General features: G+C 42.2%; 1 protein-coding gene across 10 annotated transcripts in view; it reads left to right on the forward strand.

The window, feature by feature from the left end:
* The window catches only part of FAM114A1 (family with sequence similarity 114 member A1), a 56,843-nt gene extending 54,955 nt beyond the window's left edge, over nucleotides 1-1,888 (forward strand). For all 10 annotated transcript variants that reach the window (XM_083754998.1, XM_083755000.1, XM_083754994.1 and 7 more), the window contains one exon: nucleotides 183-1,888. In XM_083754998.1, coding sequence (XP_083611124.1) covers nucleotides 183-284 — 102 coding nt within the window. In that variant the 3' untranslated portion in view covers nucleotides 285-1,888. The remainder of the gene's footprint in view (nucleotides 1-182) is intronic.
* The last annotated feature ends 23,915 nt before the right edge of the window (nucleotides 1,889-25,803 follow it).

The raw sequence follows: 25,803 nt of genomic DNA on the forward strand, positions 1-25,803 counted from the left end.
ATTTCCCATGTGGACATGTTTATGGCATCATCATATTATGTGCTTCCTGCGGCAGTGCATAATGCATGTATCTCCCCGCCAAGCTGGAAGCATGCTGCACTGATTTCAAGATAAGTGGGGTTGAAAGGCACTGCAATATGAAATACACTGCAATATTAACATACATTTTCTTTCCTCATCAGGGTTGTAACAGCACCACTTACATCCAAGATGCTTTCCAGTTATTGCTTCCAGTTCTCCAGATCTCTCATCTCCAGAATGACTGTTCAAAAACACTACAGTGACCACTTTGCATTTAAAAGAACCATCAGCCTAATAATCTCTTGGTTGTGTTTACAGTTCAAAAATATGTCTGATGCCTTTAAAAGACACTAAATGCAATTTTGCACATGCAGAATAAGTAGTATTCTTGTATTTAGGTAAACCTATTTAAACATACAGTTTCATAATAAGGGGGGGGACTGTCATATTCCTTGTATTAATTTAAGGTAAATCATGTTTATTTCTGTTTTATTGGTTGAACTTCATTTTGGGATATTGCTGTACTACCTTGCATCCCATTTTGAAACATTTGCACTGGCCTGTTTGCCCAGGGTGCCAGAATGAAGTCTCCTGATCCAAAATCAGTGTAAAGAACTGAGGCACAGTTTGTTACACTCCAAACTAAGTAGTCTGGGGATTCAGCACCTAGTAGGGTAGCTGTTCTCTGCATGTGAAAATGCATGCATGAAGGTGAGGCAGCATCTCCTTATTTAAGTTCAACGGCACTTTTCCCATACCAATAGTTTCATGTAGCTTAAATGTAACATAAGTTTTCTTGCCTTAATGGAATCATGAACTAATGACAGTGCTTCTTTCATAGATACAAAGTCACAACCTCGTCATTTAGATTGCTGATTCATTCAGAGGCCAGCATGAATCAATGATAGCATACATTCATGCTTGTATGACAAACATTGTGCAGAATGCATTATGAGATTGTCTGCACTTCCTGGTCTGGTCCAAGCTTTCTACTGCTGCTTCTCCCCAGCGGCAATCTCCAATATGTAAGTGCTTTTTAGAAGGGTAGCCGTGCTGGTTTGTTGCTGCAGAAATGACAGCGGCACTGTAAAGATTGACAAATTTATTATAGCATAAGCTTTAATGGAATATATACTACTTCATCAGATATGTGATGGTGTTTAGATGACAGAAAAGGTTGACAGTGGGGTCAAACAATGAAATGCAAAATGTGCTGTCTGAAAATTCAATTAAGGCGTGAATGTGTGCAAAATAAGCACACTGACAATTCGCAACAGCACTAAGTGTTTGTGGCAGTGAAGTCCACCAATTTCCACATACTACTCTGCCATTACTATTGACTTCAGGGTCTTTGTGGAAAATCGTGATTTATCACTACTGTAGACACAGCGATAGTCTTTGCTGCCTCAAAGTGGAGTGCTGCTGTCATATGCCAAACCAGTGCATTATTTATGGTAGAAGTCCAGTCTCTGGTTTAGACGAGGCTATTCAGAAAACTAAAAATACTAGCAAGTATGGTGCCTTCCATTAATCCAACTGAATAATTGAATAATAATTTTGTTAAACACAACCTTTTTTTAAAAAAAAAAGGCCAAGGGCAGATTGTTTGCTTGAGTCCTCACCTACCCAACTTATTGACAAATGTCATTTTCTCCCCTGAACAGTATGTGCATATAATCATTTCTAAAAATTGATATTTTACATTGGAAGCAGTATGTTAAGATTTTATGTTGCTAAAATTCACAATTTTTTAAAAAAAATCTCTTGTGATGTGTAGCGCTTGTTGCATCCTGCATATGGGATTCTCCTTTCATGTTTTATCAACTAATATAAACATCAATAAAGCTAAAAACAATGTTTGCATCCAGTAACTAACTACATTCAGAATATTGTAAAAGTTGTATCTGCTTTCTTCTCTACTTTTCTCGCCGTCAAATTCTGATAGGAGATTATCAAAAGACATTTCTCTTGTAAGATAGCGTTCTGTACAGAGAACAGATACAGCATTGTTGACTGTAATTAAAGACAACTTGGAGAATCCTCTTTCTTCCTCACAATTTGAAATGGGCAGGACTAGTTAGAAAAAGGCAGAAAGCTTCCAGATCCGTACTGTAAATTATCTTCAAGCCAGCAGCTTCAGATCCTTCACATTCCTCTTCAGTATTTAAGAAGTGAGATAATTTCTTTTAGCTTAGTAGACAAATGGAAGGACTCACAAAAGCTTCTGCCTACTTTTCTGCTATACAGTGTTTTTTGGGGGGAAGAAAGGGCCAGCCTTGCCAGGAATCCAAATAAATTCACCACTTCGGTGTAAGCACAAAAGCACTTCTCCAGTTCTGTCTGCCCATTTCTTGAAAGGTGATGAAGGAAGGGAAAGCATTTTCCCCCCGACATAGCACCAGGGCATGTTTTTCATTGGCACAGACAAATCTGTGAAGGATTTTTTGCCAGAGCGCTGCCATAAAAGAAATTTGAAATATGTGTTGTCTTAACCAAAGAGTTTGCTTCTAACTTAACCACCACATCCTCTTTGGAATAATCAATGATACATATAGAAGATAATGTTTGTGTGATATCTTTTCTGCAGGACCATATGGTTTATGACCAGCTTTTCAAGATGATCCTTGGTGTAGTATTTTTTGACCATTGATTAATATTGGCTCGAAGTGTTTTCCATCTGTGAGTAGGCTTGCCTAGGGTTGGATAGACTGCTGTTATTAGAATTGTCTGCTGCTGCAACAATCATTCAAGAAGTTGTGGACTCTGCTTCCTTGGAGGTTTTTAAGCTGAGCTTGGATGACCATCTGTCATGGATGCTTTAATTGAGATTCCTGCATTGAAGGGGGTTGGACTAGATGACCCTAAGGGTCCCTTCCAACTCTATGATTTGCTCATAGAGTAAAAGGACACACTCGCTTACGCTGAAGCTGTTTTATGATCTCCACCCACCCCCACTAGATTTATAGACCTCTTTAGTGGGATTCAAGAGTTGGGAGAGAGAAAGTTTGTTTACAACCCATTTCTCAGCCGGAGTTGCTCTCAGTACAGCTTTCAAATTAGCAAAAATAATACAGTATCTGCCCACCTGCTTACAGTCTTAAAGGCCACAGCACAAAAGACAAAAGGTGCAAGGAGGGAAGAGGAAAGCAAGCTAACTCAGGTGCCAAATTCTTAATGTTGCAAGGTTCTAATAATGATGCAATTTGGGTGGAAATGGGCGGCTTGCAGTTCAAAAACAGGCCCTGGTAGTATCTGGGGAGCCAGCCGTCCTGGAAGTGGCCATTGCAGCCAAAAGTGGTTGATTTTGCAAGGTGGAACATTTCCCTTCAGGAGCCTTGTTGGAACATGCTGGCTTCTGTCCATTCCCATCACAACATGTAGAGTCATGGAGGCCCTGTTGATACCATCATGGCCAGCACAGATGATTCTGCAGCTCTTACGGGGCAGATGGAAGCGACGGCCTCTACTAGGGTCTGGAGGGGATGAACCCAGCTGGTGAGATGTTAGTTCTATGCTATCTGTTGCATCTAAAAAGTCAACAACAGTGCAGCAGTAGTAATATTAATGTGTCTGCTCCATGTGTGAATCTGGGGCAATTACCGCTAGTGCCTCCCCTTTAAAAGGCCCTGATAGTGCACAAGTAGGGTTTTGCTACAATATTAGGCATGTTCGTGATATGCTGGGAAAGAATCCTCTTTGGTTTCTATGAGCTCATTCGGCGTGGAATACTCTTTGAGTTGAGTTAATCCAGGGAGGGAACAACCAAGAGAAGCGACGGAAATAGATTGCTTTAATAGAGGTGAACTTTTAACTAAAGGTTGTGCAGGAATATGTTGTAAGCCTTGGGGGACATTTTAAAGAGATGGTAGGAGAATCGTTTAAAATGGTAGATAGCTTATTTGAAACGGGGCTTCCTGTAGGTTTTTCCGAAAAGGCTTAAATTATGCATGTAATGGGCTACCGCTTTGTCCATCGGGAAAATGAGTAATACACTACTGAATGAAATACAGGGCAAGCTGTCCCCATCTGATTCTTTAAAATACATCTCTGATTACTCTTTGTGCAGCTACTTGTGCTAGGCAGCCTTTATGCACCTAAAATCAATTAGTTCATTTAAATGTAGTTTTCTCAGTGCATAGTTGTCCACAAAATAAAGTTCTTGATACAACAGCAGTGGTGTATTAAATGTTTTAGGCTGAAATTCTATACACTCTTGGGTTGAGAGTTAAGTCCCATTTGACTTCATGGGACTTACTTCTGAGTAGACATGCATAGGATTGTGTTGTAAATTAATTAATCATTAAATAACACAGGATTTGCCAACTTCAGAATACTTCCTTCCACATCTTGTGACTTTTATTTTTCGAATGACGCATTAATGGAAGCCAGATATAAAGAACCAACAGTCTGTGTGACCATTTGCCAACCTGGCTTAAAACAAGGACTCTCCTGAAATCCGTTTGAGAATTCATTTTAATTAGGACTCAAAGTTCACTTTTTCTCTAAGAATTCTTCTCCTGCTCTCTTACTGAACCCAGTTTTCTCTTCTGCTTGTTGCATCTGTTAAATTAATATTGAAGTTGCCTAATCCACTAAAGTGGTACTGAAATACAATTCCTGCTGATTTCTGGTGCAGTTGTAAAGTGACTTCACTCTAAATGTTTCATGTAGAATATCTTGCTTTCTTAAACCAGCTTAACCCTTGTTTTCTACTAAAATCAGATTTTTGCTTGTTCCTGTTTAGAAGATTCAGAATTGCTTTCGTTACTAGTTTAGGACTCCAGCCCATTGGGACCACATCTCATGGAAACACTGTTGAAAATTAATGATAGCTGTATGGGTCGTGTTCATCTCCCACTCATTTTAAAGGGGATTCTGCAGGAGAGTGTCCCAGTGGTTTATAGTTTCAACCTTTTGCTGTATTTAACGTGTCATTTGGCTTGAATATCAAGCTGGGGAAACATTTTAAAACATTCGCAAATATGCAGGAATTCTGGGACTGTCATTAAACCTGATGATCTTAAAGTGGTTGTCTAAGGCAGATCACAGAAGGTGTTCACCTGGGGAGCCTGTCTAGCTGCCAGGAAAGAGTTCTTTGCGTCCAGACTATTATTGCATACTTCCTGACAAGGTCCTGCCTACGGATATAAGCTTAAAGGTAAAGGTAAAGGGATGCCTGACCATTAGGTCCAGTTGTGGCCGACTCTGGGGTTGTGGCGCTCATCTCGCTTTATTGGCCGAGGGAGCCGGCGTACAGCTTCCAGGTCATGTGGCCAGCATGACTAAGCCACTTCTGGCGAACCAGAGCAGCGCCCGGAAACGCCACTTACCTTCCCACCAGAGCGGTACCGATTTATCTACTTGCACGTTGACCAAGCAACGGGAGCTCACCCCGTCGCGGGGATTCGCACCGCCGACCTTCTGATCGGCAAGTCCTAGGCTCTGTGGTTTTGTTCCACAGCAAATACCAGCTCCTGGGGCAATTTTCACGAAGAGACTGGCATGATAGAAATGATGGTAATATAGCTTATTTTAAATTTTAATAAAGCTATATTCATATATGAAAATGAGATCATGCAAATGGAATCACTGAAGTGGAAAAGACTGTCCAGCAGGGACTGTAGAAAAATTGAGAGCTTAAAGCTAGAAGAAAGGCAGCCAACATGGTACTCCTTCAGATATTGTTGGACTATAACCCCACCACCACCATCTCTGTCGAAAAATGTGGAGAGGCCATGTATGGAGCAAGTGGAAGATGCCAGCTGAGGCAGGGGGTGAAAGAGATCCATACAGACCTGTGCATGGCAAAATGCAGAAAAATAAGCCACAGGGTGAAAGAAACTCAGGAGGGTATTGACTAGTGCATCCAGATTCTTGTTACTCCTCCTACGAAACTGGTGGTTTCAGAAAGCTATTTGATAAGCCATACTTAGGTTCAGCATATGTGGAGCACAAATTTTGTAAGGAACCCAATGGAGCAGACTTCTGAGTAGATATGTAGAGGGATTGCACTGTTCCTTAGCTTTCCTCTCTTTCTTGATTTGTATAGTAAAACTCTTTTGTGCCGGCCATGCTATAGAATCATAGAGTTGGAAGGGTTCCCTGAGGATCATCTAGTCCAGCCCCCTGCAATGCAGGAATATGCAGCTGTCCTTTATGGCGATCAAACCTGCAACCTTGTCGTTATCAGCACCATGCTCTAACCCCCACAATTTACGGACAATGTTGAAGAGGAATTTCTTATTATGTATACTGGAGTCACCCAATGAAACGGGCGAGCTGTTTTTTAACTCAGCTATGAAACCTAACATTTCCTTTTCCAATTGTAATGAATGATATTGGCAACAGTCCTGTCTGCGGTTTTTCTTCTTTAATTCATGTTGTTTTCCAAGCAAGGCTCCAATAACAACAGCGAATCTGAATGGCATTAGAAGCTTTGGCACATTCTGGTTCACACAGCTTGTGTGACTTATCAAGCGAAACATAACCTGAGCTCAATAAACCTATTTTATCAAGAACGCAGCAAATTAGCTTTTCCTGCCTCCCAGGGGCTACAGAAACAAACATGTGGCAGACTATACATAGAGGATAATGGCAAGTAGTAATGATGATTATGTTTGATCCAGTATCAGAGGAAGTATGTTCTGAATCAGTCCTATTTTTCTAGAAAAAGAGGTGCCGGACCTCACCATGAACATCTCCCTTGTTCTCTTACAATGGCAATAGTGCCCACCTGAGAGGTGCCGCAAAGTTATTTCCAGCTGGGGAAGAAAGCTCTGCCTTGAATACCAGTCGCTGGGGACATGAGCACAAGAGTGCTGTTGTGCTCATGTCCTGCTTGCTGACTATTATTCATCCATCCAGCTGTTTTGAAGATTCATACTCTGACTTGATCAAAATATCATCAAGGTATTTTACAACAGATTGCAAAAATACAACTCTATCCATACAAAAATAACCCAACAGCTCAAGTCTTTGAGCCATTGGATGAGGCCAGAGCATAGCTGTCAACCTTCCCTTTTTTTGTGGCAAATTCCCTTATTCCAGCGCTATTTCCCACTGCTATCCCGGATTGTTAGATATCCCATAGACTGACCCCGGGACAGGTGAGGCTGCTGATCCCTTATTTTCCAATCTGAAAGTTGACAGCTATAGGCCAGAGTATATTTCTTGGTAAATATCTCCTCAAAATTCCACCACTTCCTTCTCATGTTCTTTAACCGTTTATACTGGCTCGGCCTATCCTACTCTGAACATGGCCACATTTCATCATCTTCATCAATAATAATAATTAAATGTATATACTGCCCTTAATTGTAATATATCAAGGCATTCACAGAATATGATCTCAGGTGATTCACAAAATATTCATTGGATGCCAGGACTGCACATCTACTCTCCCATCAGCTCTGAACAGAAGAAAAGTGTAAAGAATTTCTCTCTGGAAGTGAGGGTAGCAGTGGCTGATGTAGATGTTTTTCCTTTCCATTCATGGGAGCAGGGCTTTATTTCAGCCAGAACTCACCGGAACTCAGTTCTGGCACCTCTCACGTGGGCACCATTGCCATTACAAGAGAACAAGGGAGTTCCAGCCCCTCTTTTTCTAGAAAAATAGCACTGCATGGGAGTGGCTGTTGATGACCATAGGTGCCATCTTCCAGGGGCTGAGAACCTTTCAGCTCCTAGAAGCTCTCTACTTGGAGCAGCCAAGAGGTTCTTGCTGCAAGGGTTGACAGCAGCAATAGAGCTGTGAATTTGTAGAATGGAAGGGAAGGCTGAGAGGAGTTGGGTTCCACACACACACACTTTCTAGCTCTGCCTCCATTACTAGAAATGAGAAATGGAAGTGAAATCAGAGAAGTCAAGGAGTCCAGGCTAAGGAGCACAGAACCATGAGCTCTGCGATGGAACATCAACAACCTGAGAAGCGTTGGGACAGCCACACACCCATCCACGCCAAAGGTAGGCAAAAAAGACCAGCCCAGGTTCCATCAAATAATATTTTGTACCATTTGTGTGTGTTCCTATTTCCCTTGCAGGAAAGGAAGTCTACAAATGCAATAAAAAAAAAATAGATTAAGGAGGCCAGGGCAGCAGATTTGGGATATGTGTGTGATAAGGTGAGGGAGAAGAGAGTTTCAGTTTTATTCAAGTTGATGCCCTTTGTTGTTGATGACGTACCATGAATTCACCATTTTGTGGTCCTGTCCCTTTTTCTGCTCCCTTAGGTGGGGCAGCTGTTTTGTTCTATGACACTCACCAATGGCAGCCATCTTGTGACTGGCACCCATGGTGCTTTCTCAAAATTATAAATTACCGTATTTTTTGCACCATAACACTCACTTTTTTCCTCCTAGAAAGTAAGGGGAAATGTCTGTACGTGTTATGGAGGAAATGCCTACGGGTGGCATGCCTACGGATTTTCCTCCTCTAAAAACTACGTGCGTGTTATGGTCGGGTGCGTGTTATAGAGCGAAAAATACGGCACCTCACAAGTCCCAAACAGTTGGCACTCCCCATGGCATCCCAACAGCAACTGGAGGGCATCGCTTTGATTAACCCTGTCTAAGACCTTTCTTGGTGCTTGAAAACCTTTTTGTGTTAGGGTTTGCTGTGGGTACTCCTGCTGTTGTTTTCACACACTGTGACTTGCTAGAAGGATTACCTACCAAACATTCCAATTTAATTCAGATAAGAGCTGCTGTCTGCTCTATCGGTCTCAAAAGGAATATCAAAGCTAGAAAAGGACCCGAGAGCTTTCTAAAAAGAATAATCTCTCAGCATGTCTTAATAGGACACTGTCAAAAATTCAGGCTGCTTTGAAGTTGCCAGAATCTAACTGCAGCAATCTAATCTTACTTAGATGAAATAAGCAGGTAGTGGAGCACAGAGGCAGGGACAGAGAAGGGTTTTTGCTTCTTTTTACCACTGAGAATTTGAAAGAAAACAGCTCTTCTGAGCTATCAAAATATGCCGTTTAATAACCATTGTACAGTCTTAAGCAGAACCTAGTTGTATTGTGCACACTAAAAAAAAAGGATAGTGAACCTTTTACAACCCGGTGGGCAGGCAAAAGTAGATGGAGCAACAAATGTGTGTGTGTGTATATATATATATATATATGTGTGTGTGTGTGTGTGTGTGTGTGTGTGTCTGTGTCTGTGTAACTAGTGTACTGCAGATATATCTCTATCATATCTATATTTTAAGATGTATTTTAACTAATTGATTGCCTGTTTTTATGTTCTTTGTATACTGTGTTAGTTTTATGTTAGCTGCCCTGAGCCCAGCTCAAGCCGGGGAGAGCAGCATACAAATAAAACGTTATTACTATTACTATTACTATTATTATTATTATTATTATTATTATTATTATTATTATTATTATTTCTGCAGTATGCTAGTAACACAGAGATACACACCCTGCTCTGTGCTTCATCCAGGCAAACGAGAAGAATGATCAGAGTTCACAGACACATTCCAGCCGCACAAAAGAGGGCGAAGAGAGAAGCAATGAGATGAGGGGTGTGGCTTAGGATGGGGTGTGGCCTGGGGGATTCCTGGGGGCCAAAGAGAGAGGTCTAGAGGGCCATGCACTAGAGTAGAAATGTAAAAAAAGAGGAGGAAGGGAAGCTAGTATCATATTGTAGGAGGTGGGAAGGAACAGCAAAAAAAAAAGAATCTTAGTGATGCTTTGAAGGGATTGGATAGTATTGATCAGTAAGAGATAACTGTTCTTGAAACCCAGTGTTTCTGGTGTAATAATAATAATAATAATAATAATAATATAATAAATAATAATAATTTATACTCCGCACATCTAGCTGGATAGCCCCAGCCACTCTGGGCTGCTTCCAACAAATATAAAAACATAACAACAAACATTTAAAATTTCTTTTAAAAAATGAAATCAACCCTGAGCATAAAAAGGGGGCAACATTTAGAATACTCATAGACCTACCGTATACATGTCTATTTTGTTCAATGAGACTTACTCCTTAGTGAGTGTAGCTAGGAATGCACCATATAAAAAATAAAACACAAGGACAGAGAAATTGTGCTTTTGTAGGTCTGACTAAAACTGGTCTAAGAAGTTGCCTTTTGCTGCATTTCAAGAAAATCTTCTGAGCTGCAGCTCTTCAATGTACAATGTTTGGGGATTGTTCCATCTTTTCAGGTCATCTTGGCAGCATTTAAATACAGTTTTAAAATAGTCTTTATAAAGGATTCCAGTGGTGGGGAAGAAGGGGAGGAGGACAACACTATGTGAAGCCGGAGCCAATGACAGACAGAGCTACTATTTCTAGATTTGTCCCAATCCCTTTCCTCCTCTTTGAGTTCTTCAAGGACAACCCTGAGACTAAGAAGGAGGCAGATGACAGGCAGTTCCGCCCAGTGGCGTAGCGTGGGTTGTCAGCACCCGGGGCAAGGCAAGTAATTTGCACCCCCTAACCCGTGGATTTGCGCCCCCTAACCCGTGGATTTGCGCCCCCTAACCCTAACCCCCAGATGTTGCGCCCAGTGCAGCTGGCCCCCCTTGCACCCCCCACGCTATGCCACTGGTTCTGCCCCCTGAACTTGTAAGCAGAGTCACTTAAATAATACAGATGGAGTCTAGAGAGAAAAGAAACGGACGATACGTTACAGGGGGAACTGAACAAATACAATTTGCACATCCTGCTTCTCCCAGGACAATACCCTCCCTGCAAAAAAGGCTTGCCAAAGTGTCTCCACAATCCTGAAACCAGCACCAATTCACTGTGGAAGGATGTGTGGATCCAGAATTGGCTCCACAGTCACTTATAGACACACTGTTAAGACCATGCTCATGGAAGACCATCTTACTTGGCTACAAGTGATTGCCAGAGAAGAAAGAAGATGATTTATTACATGCCTTGCCACAGTGCTGTTTTTCTAGAAAAAGAGGTGGTGGAACTCACTATGAACACCTCCCTTGTTCTCTTATAATGGCAATGGCATACACCTGAGAGGTGCCAGAGATAAGTTCCGGAGAGTTCTGGCGGAAAAAAAGTCCTGCCTTGCTAGTCTGCTGTTCTAAGATAAACGCTCATCAAAAATCATCTGTACTTAAGGCCCTTAGATGGTACATATGAAATAATGTCCAAAAATGTGGCCTAAACCAAAATGTATGCAGCCCATAGCTGTCAACCTTCTCTTTTTTTGCGGGAAATTCCCTTATTCCAGCACCGTTTCCCGCTGCTATCCCGGATTGTTAGATATCCCGTAGACTGTCCCCAGGACAGGTGAGGCTGCTGATCCCTTATTTTCGAGGTTGCTGATCCCTTATTTTCAAATGTGAAAGTTGACAGCTATGATGCAGCCCCTTCCAAGCATGTCTACTCCAAAGCAAATCCTATTGAGTTCAGTTGTGCTTACTTCCAGGTAAGTGGGTAAAGAATCACATGAAGCTACATGTGAAGAACCAGATATGGATATGGGTGATCAGTGATTTCCCCCAGTGTTTTTGTAAGAAAAATGAAAATGCAGAAACACCCATTTCAAACTTGCCTGTGTAGATTTATTTTAATGACTATGTCCATTTCAGACTTAAGCATTCTTTAAAATATGTATTTGCCGCTCTTCTTATTAAATCTGAACTGCTAGGCATGGCATATAGCAATGAGAGAAGCAATTTCCAAATCTTCTGGAGGGAAAAGCCATATAAATGGAAGGGATTGGCGTTATGAAGTATTAACGGGATGTTAAATTGCTGCATATCATATTTGCAATGGGCAGTTTACAATCTGTTCATCCTGATGGATTTAGCACTAGGGAGTCTGAAGCCCTGGCTCGGCAATTTCTGTCTGCTGTTGGTAATTTATGGTGAAACTGTACCCACAAATAATGTGTCAGCACAGAATGAATTTGGGACCCAGCTCTGCCCAAACAGCTCCATTATGTTCTCAGGGGCAGTAATGAATGGGAAGTAAGGAAAAGTTGCCGTAGAGATAATGAATCTGAATACTAATGGCTTGTGCTTGCGCAAAAAATAGGATTGCAATTTATCAGGCGTTACCAAATCCATTCGGTGCCTCAAATGAGGGTTTTTTGGGAGGAAAAAGATGCCATCATTTAAGAGCAAGTTAGGTTTAGTTTTGCATTTTACTGTAACCCTTTAATGACCTGCGTGCAAAATGGAAACACTGTCCCTCTGGTCTCTGGGTCCGCACATACATTTTGAAACTGCCTGCCTGCTTGTGATCCACCAGAGAATCTATTGTCTAATAGAATGGAGGTGGGAGTGCTGTTCTTTCCCCTCAAAGAGATGACCAGGGTAATAAACAATGTAAGTCCCAACTCAGTCCTCAAGGATCACCCTCTTGTAGACAAAACCTGGATGTTCATTACTAGATCAGTGCAACTCACTTTGTGCTGGATTCCAAATCCAAGTCATGGTGAATGTATATTATTTCTTCCCCTGGTATGGAGGAATCTGCTTTATACCAGAGTTAGATATTGGATCCATTTTGCCCCATATATTGTCTACAATGACTAGCAAGAGCAACTTTCCAGGGTTTCAGACAGAACTCTCCCATCTCTACCTAGAGATGGCAAGGATTGAATCCAGGCCATTTTGCATGCACAGCAAGAGCTGTATCACCTCTACAAATGCAAATCATTTTGACATGGATGCATAAATGATGGAGGGAGGACCTATACATTGCAGGAACCAAGCACAGAAACACCAAAGACTGAGTCAGACCATTAGTCCATCTAGCTCAACCTTACACCAGGGCTATCTTTAAAGCTCCATTATCAATTCATTCACTTCATTCATCCAGTTACCCTGGCGCTCTGGCAGATGTCATATTTGCTCCTGATCTGGAAAACTTCCTGCAGTTATGCTCATTCCTCTGCATCTCTGCACCACTGTTTTCAGCCCTATGTGGAGATTGCAGAGCTTTAATCTGGGATCTTCTCCAGACAAAGCATAGGCTCTACCATTGAGTAACAGCCATCTCAGAAAACTACCTCTGCAGTTTTAAAAATGATCAATCAGAATACACCAGTGAGAAAACAGGGCTGGCTCACATATGCATTGCTTGATTTCCCACCTCATTTTTATTCCTTTCAAAGTTTAATTTGCAAACAGGTAACAGGTAAGAGATGAGAAGTTGAAAAAAAGAAGTAGCATCTATCTATCTCATAAAATAAATGGGGAAAATAAAAATGAGAATAAAACATATAATTACTAATTACATAAAAAAGCAGTAACATTGACTACTGTCATTGGGAAGATTATCTTTCTGCTTAACACAGCTTTTGCAAAACTGGAGAAGAATTGGTTTCTTCTCACTTGATTGCTTAGAACTTGATTGGCAGTTAGGCGTGAACCCTTTACATGTATTGCTTTTGAAGTGACATTGGGTGATAGGAAAAGTTTGTATGAAGTGTTTGACCTGCAATGGCCCAATTATCTCGGGCCACAGCCACACTTCTAAAGCACTATTATGCCACTTTAAACAGCTATGGTTTGCCCCAAAGAATCCTGTGAACTGTAGGTTTTTTGGGGTGCTGAGAGTTGTTAAGAAATCACTATTCACCTCAGATCACAAAATGAGTTAACAACCCCCCTTTCCAAAGACTGAGAATTGTAGAGGGGAAAAGGGTTTCCTAACAACTGCCATCACCCCCTTTTTTTAAAAAAACTAAGGTTCTCATTATTCTTTGGGGGAATCCATGGCAGTTAAAATGGTAAGATAATGCTTTAAATATATGGTGCAGATGAGGCCTGTGTTGCAGTTATCATGAGATGAACATGTGTGTTTGAACTAACTCTGTGACATTTCTGAATAATGTAGTATAGGTGGTTTTAAGAGGACCAAACAGAGTAAGTTAATGCTCACTTCAATGAACCAATGGCTGTGGCCCAATACAATATCATACCTATTTTCCATTTCCAGATATACGTTCTTTTCTCATTAAAACTGCTTAACTTAAATTACTTTTTATCCAACCAGAGCATAGTCCTTCAAAGCCTACAAATATGCTTCAGCACAGATATTTCCCTCCAAGACTCATGAAAAAAAGAGGTATACACTGAATGATTTGAATTGCAGTATGTCCATAATTTCCCATGGCTGAAGGTTACAGTATAAGGTTGATTTTGCCACCAGTCAAATGTTAAAAGTGTAAACACCTCAGTGGCTTCTGTAATTTCTAGCGTTAAGAAGCTGATGCTTGAGATCTGGAGGAATTTCCCCCTATAATATGTTTCAGGAATTCTTTTTGAAAGGAAAAAAATATGATCACAAATTAAATTGGGAAGAAAAATTAAATGTGATTTACTATTACGTTAGGCTCTTTTATGTTTTCTTCCAGGGGTGCCAACTTGAATAAAATGTTGTGGGGGCCCAGGTAAGCCCCATCCCACATAATCAATCACATGATGCAGTACACACGCACTATGCGAATGGGAATGCCCATCAACTTTGTGGGGGCTTGGTCCCCTCAAATATTTTATTGTGGGGGCCGAAGCTCCCACGGCCTCTAGGAGTTGGCTCCTATGTTTTCTTCAGTTCTCATGTTTTTTCTATCTGGATGCACTAAACATTCCTTTTTATCGTAAAAATAAAGGGCAGATGATTAATATTGCCAAGTGAGGATGCAGAACAGAATCTATATTATGCCTCTGCCTTCAGGATGACTAGACATGTATAGAAACTTAAAGTGAGAGCATTTGTCATTGAGACAGCTACCAAATCAATTATCAGGAACTGATGAATGAAACCCCAAGAACCTATGCTTAAAGCAGTGGGTCACAAACATTTTTCCTCTGGGCCACACTTTCAGAATAAAAATTTCCTCACGCCACTCCTTTAAAAAGAAGAAGAAAGAAACAACTCCTAGCAGGTTCTTGTGTTAATTCACAAATCCCTAAACAACTTGGGACCATCTGATCTCCTATACTCCAGCTCGATCATGGAGATCCTTTAATGGAGATCCTTAAATTCCACGCCCCTGAGGTTCAGTTGGCCTTCACTTAAGGACTGAGCCTTTAAGATGGCAGGCGCTGCCCTGCCTGTAGGGGTTTGGCAGAAACTACCACGCCTTCTTTCAGAGGGGTGACTGACTGCACATGAGATGGCCTTCTTTGTGGTGGCCCTCCCAGGTTGTGGGATTTCTTCCCTCTGAGATGCATCTTGTACTAGCATTGTACAGTTTTCAGCATCGCACCAAGACACAGCTCTATATCCAAGCTTTTGGATGAGTGGATGTTTTCTCTCGTGCTACATTAGTGCAATCCTGTTTTGCTGCTCTTGTGACTTTGTTTAGCTTTGTGGTTTCCCCTGAATGAATGGTGTTGTTGTTGTTGTTTAGTTGTTTAGTTGTGTTCGACTCTTCGTGACCCCATGGACCAGAGCACGCCGGGCACTCCTGTCTTCCACTGCCTCCCGCAGTTTGGTCAAACTCATGCTGGTAGCTTCGAGAACACCTTCCAACCATCTCATCCTCTGTCGTCCCCTTCTCCTTGTGCCCTGCATCTTTCCCAACATCAGGGTCTTTTCCAGGGAGTCTTTTCTCATGAGGTGGCCAAAGTATTGGAGCCTCAGCTTCACGATCTGTCCTTCCAGTGAGCACTCAGGGCTGATTTCCTTAAGAATCGATAGGTTTGATCTTCTTAATGAATGGTATACTGTGATATTTTATGCAACCTACCCTGGGAGTATCCAGGGAAGGACAGGCTATAAGTATAAGTTACCACATAAAATAAAGGAACGCATAATCTGGACACGGCGGGCCTACCAAAACCCATGTGGAAATCTGTCTTCTTGCACCAATTTGACTGCTTATTTCAAGCTGCCCAAAGAAAGGTCACCATAAATTATTTTGCCTCCTTCAAACAAATGCTGACAGTGGTTATCAAACATTCAGAAGGGCATTTGGCGATCTATGACTTTAAAAGCCAAAAGAAGGGCTAAATACGTAACGCATTTATGACCTCCATTCATAATTATATCCAGCATCAAGCTGACTGGGCGCAACGTAACTTTTCTAGTCTGGCATTAAGAAAATAGCTGTGCAACTGGTTTTTCCCACGACGTCATTGTTATTATGGTCGATGGGACCATATGCAAACCTGAATCCGTGCCAAGCCTGTTATGGATGGGGGCTTAAGGGCACTGTAAGGGGTTGGGGCGGGAGAGAGTAATGTGGCAAAACCTACTGACTGACACTTCCAATTTTGCAATGCTTGTAAAAGCAATGCTTCACCGCATGCAGCTACGACTATATATAACATGCAGCACATTCCTAATCTTCCCCAGAGTCTGGCATTTTATATTTCCACCTCAAATATCACTCCCACTTCAAAAGCATATTTCTGCATCCTTATCACTGATACCTACTAAATTTAATTACACTGTAATACAGGTCACGGGACGCAGGTGGCGCTGTGGGTTAAAGCCTCAGCGCCTAGGACTTGCCGATCGAAAGGTCGGCGGTTCGAATCCCTGCGGCGGGGTGCGCTCCCGCTGCTCGGTCCCAGCGCCTGCCAACCTAGCAGTTTGAAAGCACCTCCGGGTGCAAGTAGATAAATAGGGACCGCTTACCAGCGGGAAGGTAAACGGCGTTTCCGTGTGCGGCTCTGGCTCGCCAGAGCAGCGATGTCACGCTGGCCACGTGACCCGGAAGTGTCTCCGGACAGCGCTGGCCCCTGGCCTCTTAAGTGAGATGGGCGCACAACCCCAGAGTCTGTCAAGACTGGCCCGTACGGGCAGGGGTACCTTTACCTTTACCTTTAATACAGGTCACAGCAGGAACCTCTGCACTCTGACTTCCCTGAACTGGAATATGTTGTTGCAGAGAATATCCTGCAAAGCCAGGGTGGGATGTTTGGGTGAGGGAGCGCAGAGGATGGACTTTCAGCCCATACCTATGTAGGTTTGCTAGGAAACAAACCTCACTGAGTTTAATGAGACTTACTTCCAAGTAACCTCGGTAAGGACCGAAGAAGCGGCAGGATGCAAAAGTGATAAAAGAAATACAGTGGTACCTCGGAAGTCAAACAGAATCCGTTCTGGAAGTCCGTTCGACTTCCAAAATGTTCGGAAACCAAGGCGCAACTTCCGATTGGCTGCAGGAAGCTCCTGCAGCCAATCAGAAGCCACGTCGAATGTTGGGGTTTCAAAGAACGTTCGCAAAGTGGAACACTCGCTTCCGGGTTTGCGGCGTTCGGGAGCCAAAAGGTTCGACTCGCAAGGCCTCTGGATCCAAGGTACGCCTGTATTAGCATTTCATAAGAAGAAGGAGAGAATTGCCATAGCTGTTCAGATTCAGACAGCCTAAGGTTGGTTGGTTGGTTTATGAATCGTTTCCTATAAAATATTTTGGAAGTAAATTAACAAAAAAGACATCAACAATAAAAACATATATAAAACAATTTCATATATAGGGCCTGAACAACTTGGGTCCAGGGAGGGAGCCTCTACCCTTGTGGTCTCAATCCAAAGATTACACAGGACATTTCCCCCTCCTGCTTCATAGTACAGGAGTTCCATGAGTGTGGACAACTTCAGGAATTTTTCCAGGGGAGCAGGCAAAGTAAAACACTGCAACGGGGCTGCAAGCTAATTTATCACCCCAAAAAAATGAGGGCCAGCACATTTTGCCTCCTATGCTAGAAGCTTTTTTTTAAAAAAAAAAAATGGAAGCTTTAGATCTCTAGATTATGCTTCATTTTTGTGCCAGGGGGAGGCTGCACCCGTCTGTGGACACCCATGTCCACATGGAGGATAACACCAGTGAAATAGTCATTTTCTTTGTAGGTAAGATTCAGAAAGGGACGCGGGTGGCGCTGTGGGTTAAACCACAGAGCCTAGGACTTGCCGATCAGAAGGTCAGCTGTTCGAATCCCTGAGACGGGGTGAGCTCCCGTTGCTCGGTCCCTGCCCCTGCCAACCTAGCAGTTTGAAAGCACGTCAAAGTGCAAGTAGATAAATAGGGACCGCTCCAGCGGGAAGGTAAACGGCATTTCCGTGCGCTGCTCTGGTTTGCCAGAAGCGGCTTAGTCATGCTGGCCACATGACCCGGAAGCTGTACGCCGGCTCCCTCGGCCAATAAAGCGAGATGAGCGCCGCAATCCCAGAGTCGGCCACAACTGGACCTAATGGTCAGGGGTCCCTTTACCTTAAGATTCAGAAAGTATGTGAAACAGAGCTTCTGGAACAAGTCTTCTGCAGGAGATCTCAGAGTACAGAAGGGTTCGTATGGAACAAAATACCTTTTCGGTTTTGCTTGTATAGGCTGTTTATATCTTGAATCGAGCCTTTAAATTTAACTGGCAACAAATGAAGGGTTCGTCAACTTTGGGCTTGTGTTTGTTCTCCTCTGTCTGCTCTATGGAATATCCATTTCCTTCTCAGCTTTTTACGGGTGATCAATCTGTAGAATGGTGTATTATGCCTTTGGTTAATGGAGACGGATTTCCTTCATTACCAGTTAGGATTGTTCCCACATTAATATAACGGTTCAGGCCCACTCTTACTAATAAAAATGAATGCTTTTAGGGATATTTTTAAGAACCTGCGATAGTCAAAGAAGTAGTCGAGTGACGCCAGAGGGCCAGTCTGGTGTGGGTGTCTTATATACAGCTTCCAGATCTGTTGCCTACTGTCACTCTGGGCAAGTTTGATTTTCAGATATCTGAGGCGTTGTCTTGCAGAAAGCAGAACTGGAAGCAATGGGTGGCAATTGTGGGGAATCAGATTTTAATTTTTTTAAAAGTAGGACAGTAAAATCTGTTCAGCAGTGGAACTTTCTGCTATGGGAAGCAGTGGGGTGGGTTTTTTTTTTTTGCTGAAAAGAAGCTTGCATCCTGCTTTGCAGATCCTGCACTGAGCAGGAGGTTGGTCTAGATGACTGCCGAGACCCCTTCCAATTCTATAATTCTCCCTTGTGCCTGACTGCAATCTGACTCTATCCACCAAGGCATTTGGGCCCCCCAGGGCATTAAAATGTCTTAGCCCGATAAAAAGTACTATAATTCATGCAATAGAATCATCAGTGCCCTACAGCTAACAGTCTGTTGGATATTCTTGCTGTATACATTACGCCAGCAAATATGCATTTCAAAATAAGTCTCATTAGTAGATCGTTAGGAGCTCCTACCCAGTCTTGTGTGCCTCCCGGGAGCTCATCTCCTGTCAAAAATAGTTGTCAGTAAGATACTAAAATGCAGACCAGCTTACAATATTCTAGAGAAGAGGGAGTGCAAGGCTTTGCACTCATGCGTTTCAGGGGTACAGAAGGTTTTACAGACTCAAAGATTAGCTTATTGATCAGTCCTACTGCCCCGGAACAATATTGATTTGTATTTTCTTCTCGTTTAACTGCTCCTGAAACATATTTTCAAGTTAATTATCCTCGCTGCCTTGGCTGGAAGGCAGATGCAATGTGCTTTGGATACATGGTGACACACAGGTTTAATCTGTATATTTTAATGATCAACGCAGTGTCATCGGAGGACCTGAGCTTTAGTGTGCCTGCTTAGGCTGGCGTGATAAGCTGCAGTGAAAAGGTACTTAACTCTGGGACTGGAGAAAATATTTCCGCTATTTGTCTGAAACTGGCCACTTACCTAGTCCTGGGGATGGTGGCGGTTGCAGCCTGTCATGGCAGGCATTGGATCTGGGGAAGCAACGCTGGACTAGATGGCTAGCCATTGGGAAATCCCATTGGATTGGCGGCTTTTTCCACCATCATGAGTTTGAAACTGGCCAATCCTGCCAGTCCGGGTGGGCGTGACTTTGGGAGCGGACTGGAGTAGAGCACCATTTTCTTTTGATTTCCTGGGCAGGAGAGAAATCAAAAACGTTCAGCCAGACGTGTGCATCAAGCCAATGTCTTATAAGTTTAAAAGGCAATTTACAGCCGATCGCGTGAACTACTTCAGTCAAACAGAATTGTGTTTTTGAGATTATACCAAGCGGTTGCTCTGTGATGGCTATAACACATGATGTACCATATTTTTCACTCCATAAGACACACTTTTTTACTCCTAAAAAGTAAAGGGAAATGTCTACGCGTCTTATGGAGCGAATGTGTGGTCCCTGGAGCCGAATTGCCTGGGGCAAAAAGCAGATCGTGCTTTTATTTTTTTGGGAAGGGGGTGTTGAAACAAAGCCGCTGAGCAGCTCATCATCAAGCGATCGGGAGGGGAAATAAGGGACTCTAGCGATAAAGGAGGCTGCCTGGGAGGCGGGAGGTAAAGACAGCGAACTTGCAAGGAGAGGAGACAGGAAGATTAAAGCAATGAGGAGAGAAATTAGAAGAAAAGGAGGAGCAAAATAGTGCTCCAGCTAAGGAAAAGACACTAAGGCAAACAAGAAGGAATGGAGTGTTGAAACAAAGCCGCTGAGCAGCTGATCAGCAAGGGATCGGGAGGAACATAACGGACTCTAGAGATAAAGGAGGCTGCCTGGGAGCGGGGAGGTAAAAGCACATGGATCCTCAGGATTTTTGCATTGGGTCACCCCAGATTCACCATCAGATCACATAGCATGTCCATGGCTACAACCTGCACCAAAAAAATCACACATCCACTGTTTTGTGGGGCCACAATGGCACAAAAACGTGGTTACAAAGCACGGATCCACAAAAATCATACCTCCACTGTTTCGTTCAGAATATTTTTTTTCTTGTTTACCTCCTCTAAAAACTAGGTGCATCTTATGGTCAGGTGCATCTTATGGAGCAAAAAATATGGTAATCATCATTTGATATTGCAACAACTGAGTGATGAGCATATGTGTGTGGAATGCCCAAGAGAAAATGCAGGTGTCCTGAAGTGACGGCACTAGGTTGGAAGGGTGATTGCTTGTGTGAAAATGATCCATGTCAACATATCCCCAGATTAGGGCACATGACTTGCCGATCAGAGAGTGCAACCTCCAGGCAATCCTCAGTCCTGTCACTGTCTTTTCAGAAAACCAACCACTATTTATTACACAGCATTTCTGTGGCACTTATTTTTACATCCAGATAGTAGATTCAGTGGTGGGAGCTGTGCTGGACATGGGATTGTGGTAGAATGGGCTCCCAACAAAAGGGCATGGAGAAATTGCATTTATTGTCACCAGAACTGGAAGCCCTACACTCAATTCCATGTTTTACTGCTTCTACAGTGGGATAGTGGAAGAAGAAACCTTTTAAAGAATTGTAGCCGAATTCTCACACCAGAGACTTTTATTAGAGTAATTTACCAATTCAGATGAAAATAAGACCAGACGTTTATGGGACTAAAGACACACTAAATCACCAGCTGCTTTGTCTTTATATACTGTCCCAAGCCCAGGAGCATACATATTATAAATTATACTCAAAAGTATAAGACAGCTCCATTTTCTCATCCTAGATGAACTCAGAGGAACCTCTGCACTTCATTTCACAGATATGAGACCCTGTTGTCTGCCTTCCTAAATGACTGTTTCGAATCAGTCAGTTTAGTTGTCTCACACAGGAATGGATTTTCCCCCCATACCAAGCTATATTCCAAAAGTAATATTGATGAAAGTATAAATATAAATTAGCCCCCCCCCCCGTTTGAATAGTATTTCAAGATTCATATTACAGTTCCTTAAAATGCAATATATTAATAATCTTCTATTTAACATAACATTGGATCTACTATAAAATAGCATACTATTTTTTCTTTACATCAATAGTTTTTTAATACCTATAATCAAAACAAAATGACTTCATTAATTAGATCCACATTTCATTTTTCTTAATTTATCTAAACCTCCTTCAATGGATCCTATTTTCCCTTTAAAAAACCAAACCAGTTTATATCTAGTAGGAACTGTTTCACCAAATTCCTGGCTATTTATAAAATCCAAATACCAGTCTGCTAAAATCTTGTCCATCGTTCTTTGACTTCCCATTACTTCAGGTTTGTGAAACAGCCTTTCCAGGACAATGTTTTGCCAAACTTTACCGTACCAATATAAGAATGGAAGATTATCACTTCTGAATAACTCATTGTCTGCAACTGGATAATTACATATTGGCTGAATAAGCTGAGATACGACCAAGTCTTTTGCTCCTCCCCACAACAGCCCCATGACTTCTGGTAACCATAGTTTCCTGTTTTTCCTGAGCTGAGAAACCATGGTTAGCACCAGCTTCAGAACAAGCCATGATATTAAACCATGGTTTGTATTTAGTGGTGCTGTCAGGGCAAGACTTTAGGGGCAGAAGTCTTGGGCTCCACTTTGTAGGAAAAAAAGGAGGACCCCCACATTTTAAAGCAACTGAGGCAATGCATGTTACCATCTAAAGAGGGAACTCCCATAAAACTACCAAGTCCAGATCCTTCCACCCCTAGTGAGTGTTCTGCATGAACAAATATATTGCAGTACTGCCAGAAGTCAATTTAATATCTTGTTCCAAAGCTGGTCCAAACAAAATGGGGGACTGGTTAATTGTGGCTGCCCAGTTTAATTACAGCTCTCATGAAGGGAGTGAAAGGGCTGTGTCTACAGGGGTGAAGATTCTTCATTTTTTGTATTATTGAGCAAAGATATGATCATCCACACCAGGTCTCTTCTTGTAGAATCTACATCAGTGGTTTTTCAAGCAAAGTTCTGGAGAACCCTGGAGTTCCTCAGTGAAAGGCCAATAAGAGGCGACAAGTTTCCCCACAAGGTCTCTTGTCTTTTGTTACCTATTATATGCAACTACATGAGACTCATGAAGTTTGGCTAGCTAGGGAGCAGAATTAATTAAATTCAGTTCTTATTTAGAGGTGAACCTATTAAATTTCCACTTTTTGAGACAATATGCAAACCAAAACACAGCTATCCTTTGAAATTCACACATATCCGAATGTTGCAGTATAGTTCTCCAACCAAACACTGTTTACAAAATGCACATATTAGTGGGAAGGGTACTTAAGAAAAAAATACAGTAGTGAAATTAAGATACAAAATGCATTGTATTAGGGAAAATAGCTTGCAAAGTGTGTACATTAGTCAAAACTGTAAACAAAAATGTGTTTATTTGGAGAAATAGGCAGAAAAATGCTAAGGCATTTTCATGAGAATTGCAAATAAAAAAAGCAAATTGCTGCATAAATTTAAATAACTGTATTTTATTTTGGAAAAATGAGAACCTGGGATAACTGAAATTGATAGATCGTTCCATCCCTAGTAAGTGCCCTGCATGAACAAAATAAATGTCCTAGTAAGGTAAAGGTAAAGGGACCCCTGACCATTAGGTCCAGTCGTGGCCGACTCTGGGGCGCTCATCTCGCTTTATTGGCCGAGGGAGCCAGTGTACAGCTTCCGGGTCATGTGGCCAGAATGACTAAGCTGCTTCTGGCGAACCAGAGCAGCGCACGGAAACGCCGTTTACCTTCCTGCTGGAGCGGTACCTATTTATCTACTTGCACTTTGACATGCTTTTGAACTGCTAGGTTGGCAGGAGCAGGGACCGAGCAACGGGAGCTCACCCCGTCGCAGGGATTCAAACTGCCGACCTTCTGATCGGCAAGTCCTAGGCTCTGTGGTTTAACCCACAGTGCCACCCGCATCCCTAAATATCCTAGTAGAGGTCCCCAAATCTTCTGGGATGAGTTGGGATTCCATCTCAGCCACGCAGGGTTTTTCAGTATTAAGTCAACCCAAGGCAGAGCACATTTTCTCATAGGCTGAGGACTTGTGCATACATAGTGCAATACATCCTAATTGCATTTCTCCACCAAAACAGGGGCCCAGAATGTGCGCCTAAATGGTTGCATTATCCCCAAACTAGCTATGAAACTAGAATGTGATATGCATGTGGTTCAAACTGCTGTAAAGTATAAGTTTTTTAAGTGGATATTTGTACATATGCCAAGCAAAACATGGGTTATAAAATTTACCTTCATGCACTATAACACAGGACAAGTCAAGCATGCGAGGTGAAATATTGGGGTGCGGGAATTCTGTTCCTGCTTCATTACACACTTGAACCTGCCTTGGATTTGAGGGAATTGCACAATTTAAACTTCATTTATTTGCTGTGTATCGTGGCAATGAAGGGTCCAAGATCTGGTGTTTAAGGGGGACAATTGCTTTCCTTCTCTGCATAAGTTTCATTTACTCGCTGTGATGGTGTCAGACTAGTACAAACAGGCCCATATTGTCTGAAGAAGCAGTTTTTATAAATAAGGAGCTTATTAGTTAAATGAATAAACCCAAGCAGAAGGACCATAAATGTATAATGAACGGATTGGCAATTTTCCTCTTTTCTTCCCCAAGCTTCTCTTTTCATAAATCTCTACGATCAAAGAAGCCTTTAGACACACAATAGCAACCAGTGCTATTACGCGCCGAGTGATAAAGCAAGGGCATTATTAGTTGGAGCTACTAAAGACAAAAGATTGCAGTGAGAGACAGATTCCTTCCTGGGGGATGAAAATAATGGTCTCATAAATACATCTTCCAATGTTAGCCACCACTTTAAAACTTGCAAGTATAAATTGTGTTCCCGGGAGTGCTCACCCAGACAAGAAGCTATTGACTCTTTCTTTTTTTTCTTTCCCCTAGCTAAGATTGAAATGCCACAAGTTACTCAGTTGTAGAGAGGAATTATTGAGAAGCTTGCAACTCCTGGAAAAATTGACAAGACAAGGCTATCGGTAATATAGCGAATGAACGGTGAGTTGCCCAAGCCTAGACAGGTTAAAAACTGCTTTCTCCATTTGCTGACTTTGTAATTGGTTTTTTGCCATTTTAAGCTATTGCTCAGACTTTCTGGCTCATGGTAATCTATAAAAAAAGATAAGGATTCTTCAGTGAAGCCACATTACGAAGGATTTATTAAAGGGTTTTCCTCTTGCTGTAATATCAATACTGTGCGGAGAGATGTGGGGGTATGCTTTCCATTAGTATAGAGAGGGTTATTGAGCATCCTGGAATACCTTCTTAGTTTGATCCCATTTGACAGTGCAGTAAGTTAAGCCCAGAAGGAAGGTCAGTGCTAAGCTGGCATTTCCAAAGGTCATATCCTTGACCCCATTTTTATTCAGTTTTTGAAAACTGATTTTTGTTTGTTTGTTTTGGTAGCTATTTCATGGAACAGTCTAGCATAGGCTATGGGACTGTCAGGTACCAAAGATAAACTTGCAGTTGAATGCAGCTTAGATATCATATTTGCTGGTTACCAAAACCTTCTGTTTTTGATGCCTACCTGTTGTTGTTGTTTAGTCGTTTAGTCATGTCCGACTCTTCATGATCCCATGGACCAGAGCACACCAGGCACTCCTGTCTTCCACTGACTTCCACAGTTTGGTCATACTCATGCTGGTAGCTGCGAGAACACTGTCCAACCATCTCATCCTCTGTCGTCCCCTTCTCTTTGTGCCCTCCATCTTTCCCAACATCCGGGACTTTTCCAGGGAGTCTTCTCTTCTCATGAGGTGGCCAAAGTATTGGAGCCTCAGCTTCAGGATCTGTCCTTCCAGTGAGCACTCAGGGCTGATTTCCTTCAGAATGGAGAGGTTTGATCTTCTTGCAGTCCATGGGACTCTCAAGAGTCTCCTCCAGCACCATAATTCAAAAGCATCAATTTTTCGGCGATCAGCCTTCTTTATGGTCCAGCTTTCACTTCCACACATCACTACTGGGAAAACCATAGCTTTTACTATACGGACCTTTGTTGACAAGGTGATGTCTCTACTTTTTAAGATGCTGTCTAGGTTTGTCATTACTTTTCTTCCAAGAAGCAGGCGTCTTTTAATTTCATGGCTGCTGTCACCATCTGCAGTGATCATGGAGC

Source organism: Podarcis gaigeae (genome assembly GCF_964106915.1).
Source record: "Podarcis gaigeae genome assembly, chromosome: 9".
NCBI lineage: Eukaryota > Metazoa > Chordata > Lepidosauria > Squamata > Lacertidae > Podarcis > Podarcis gaigeae.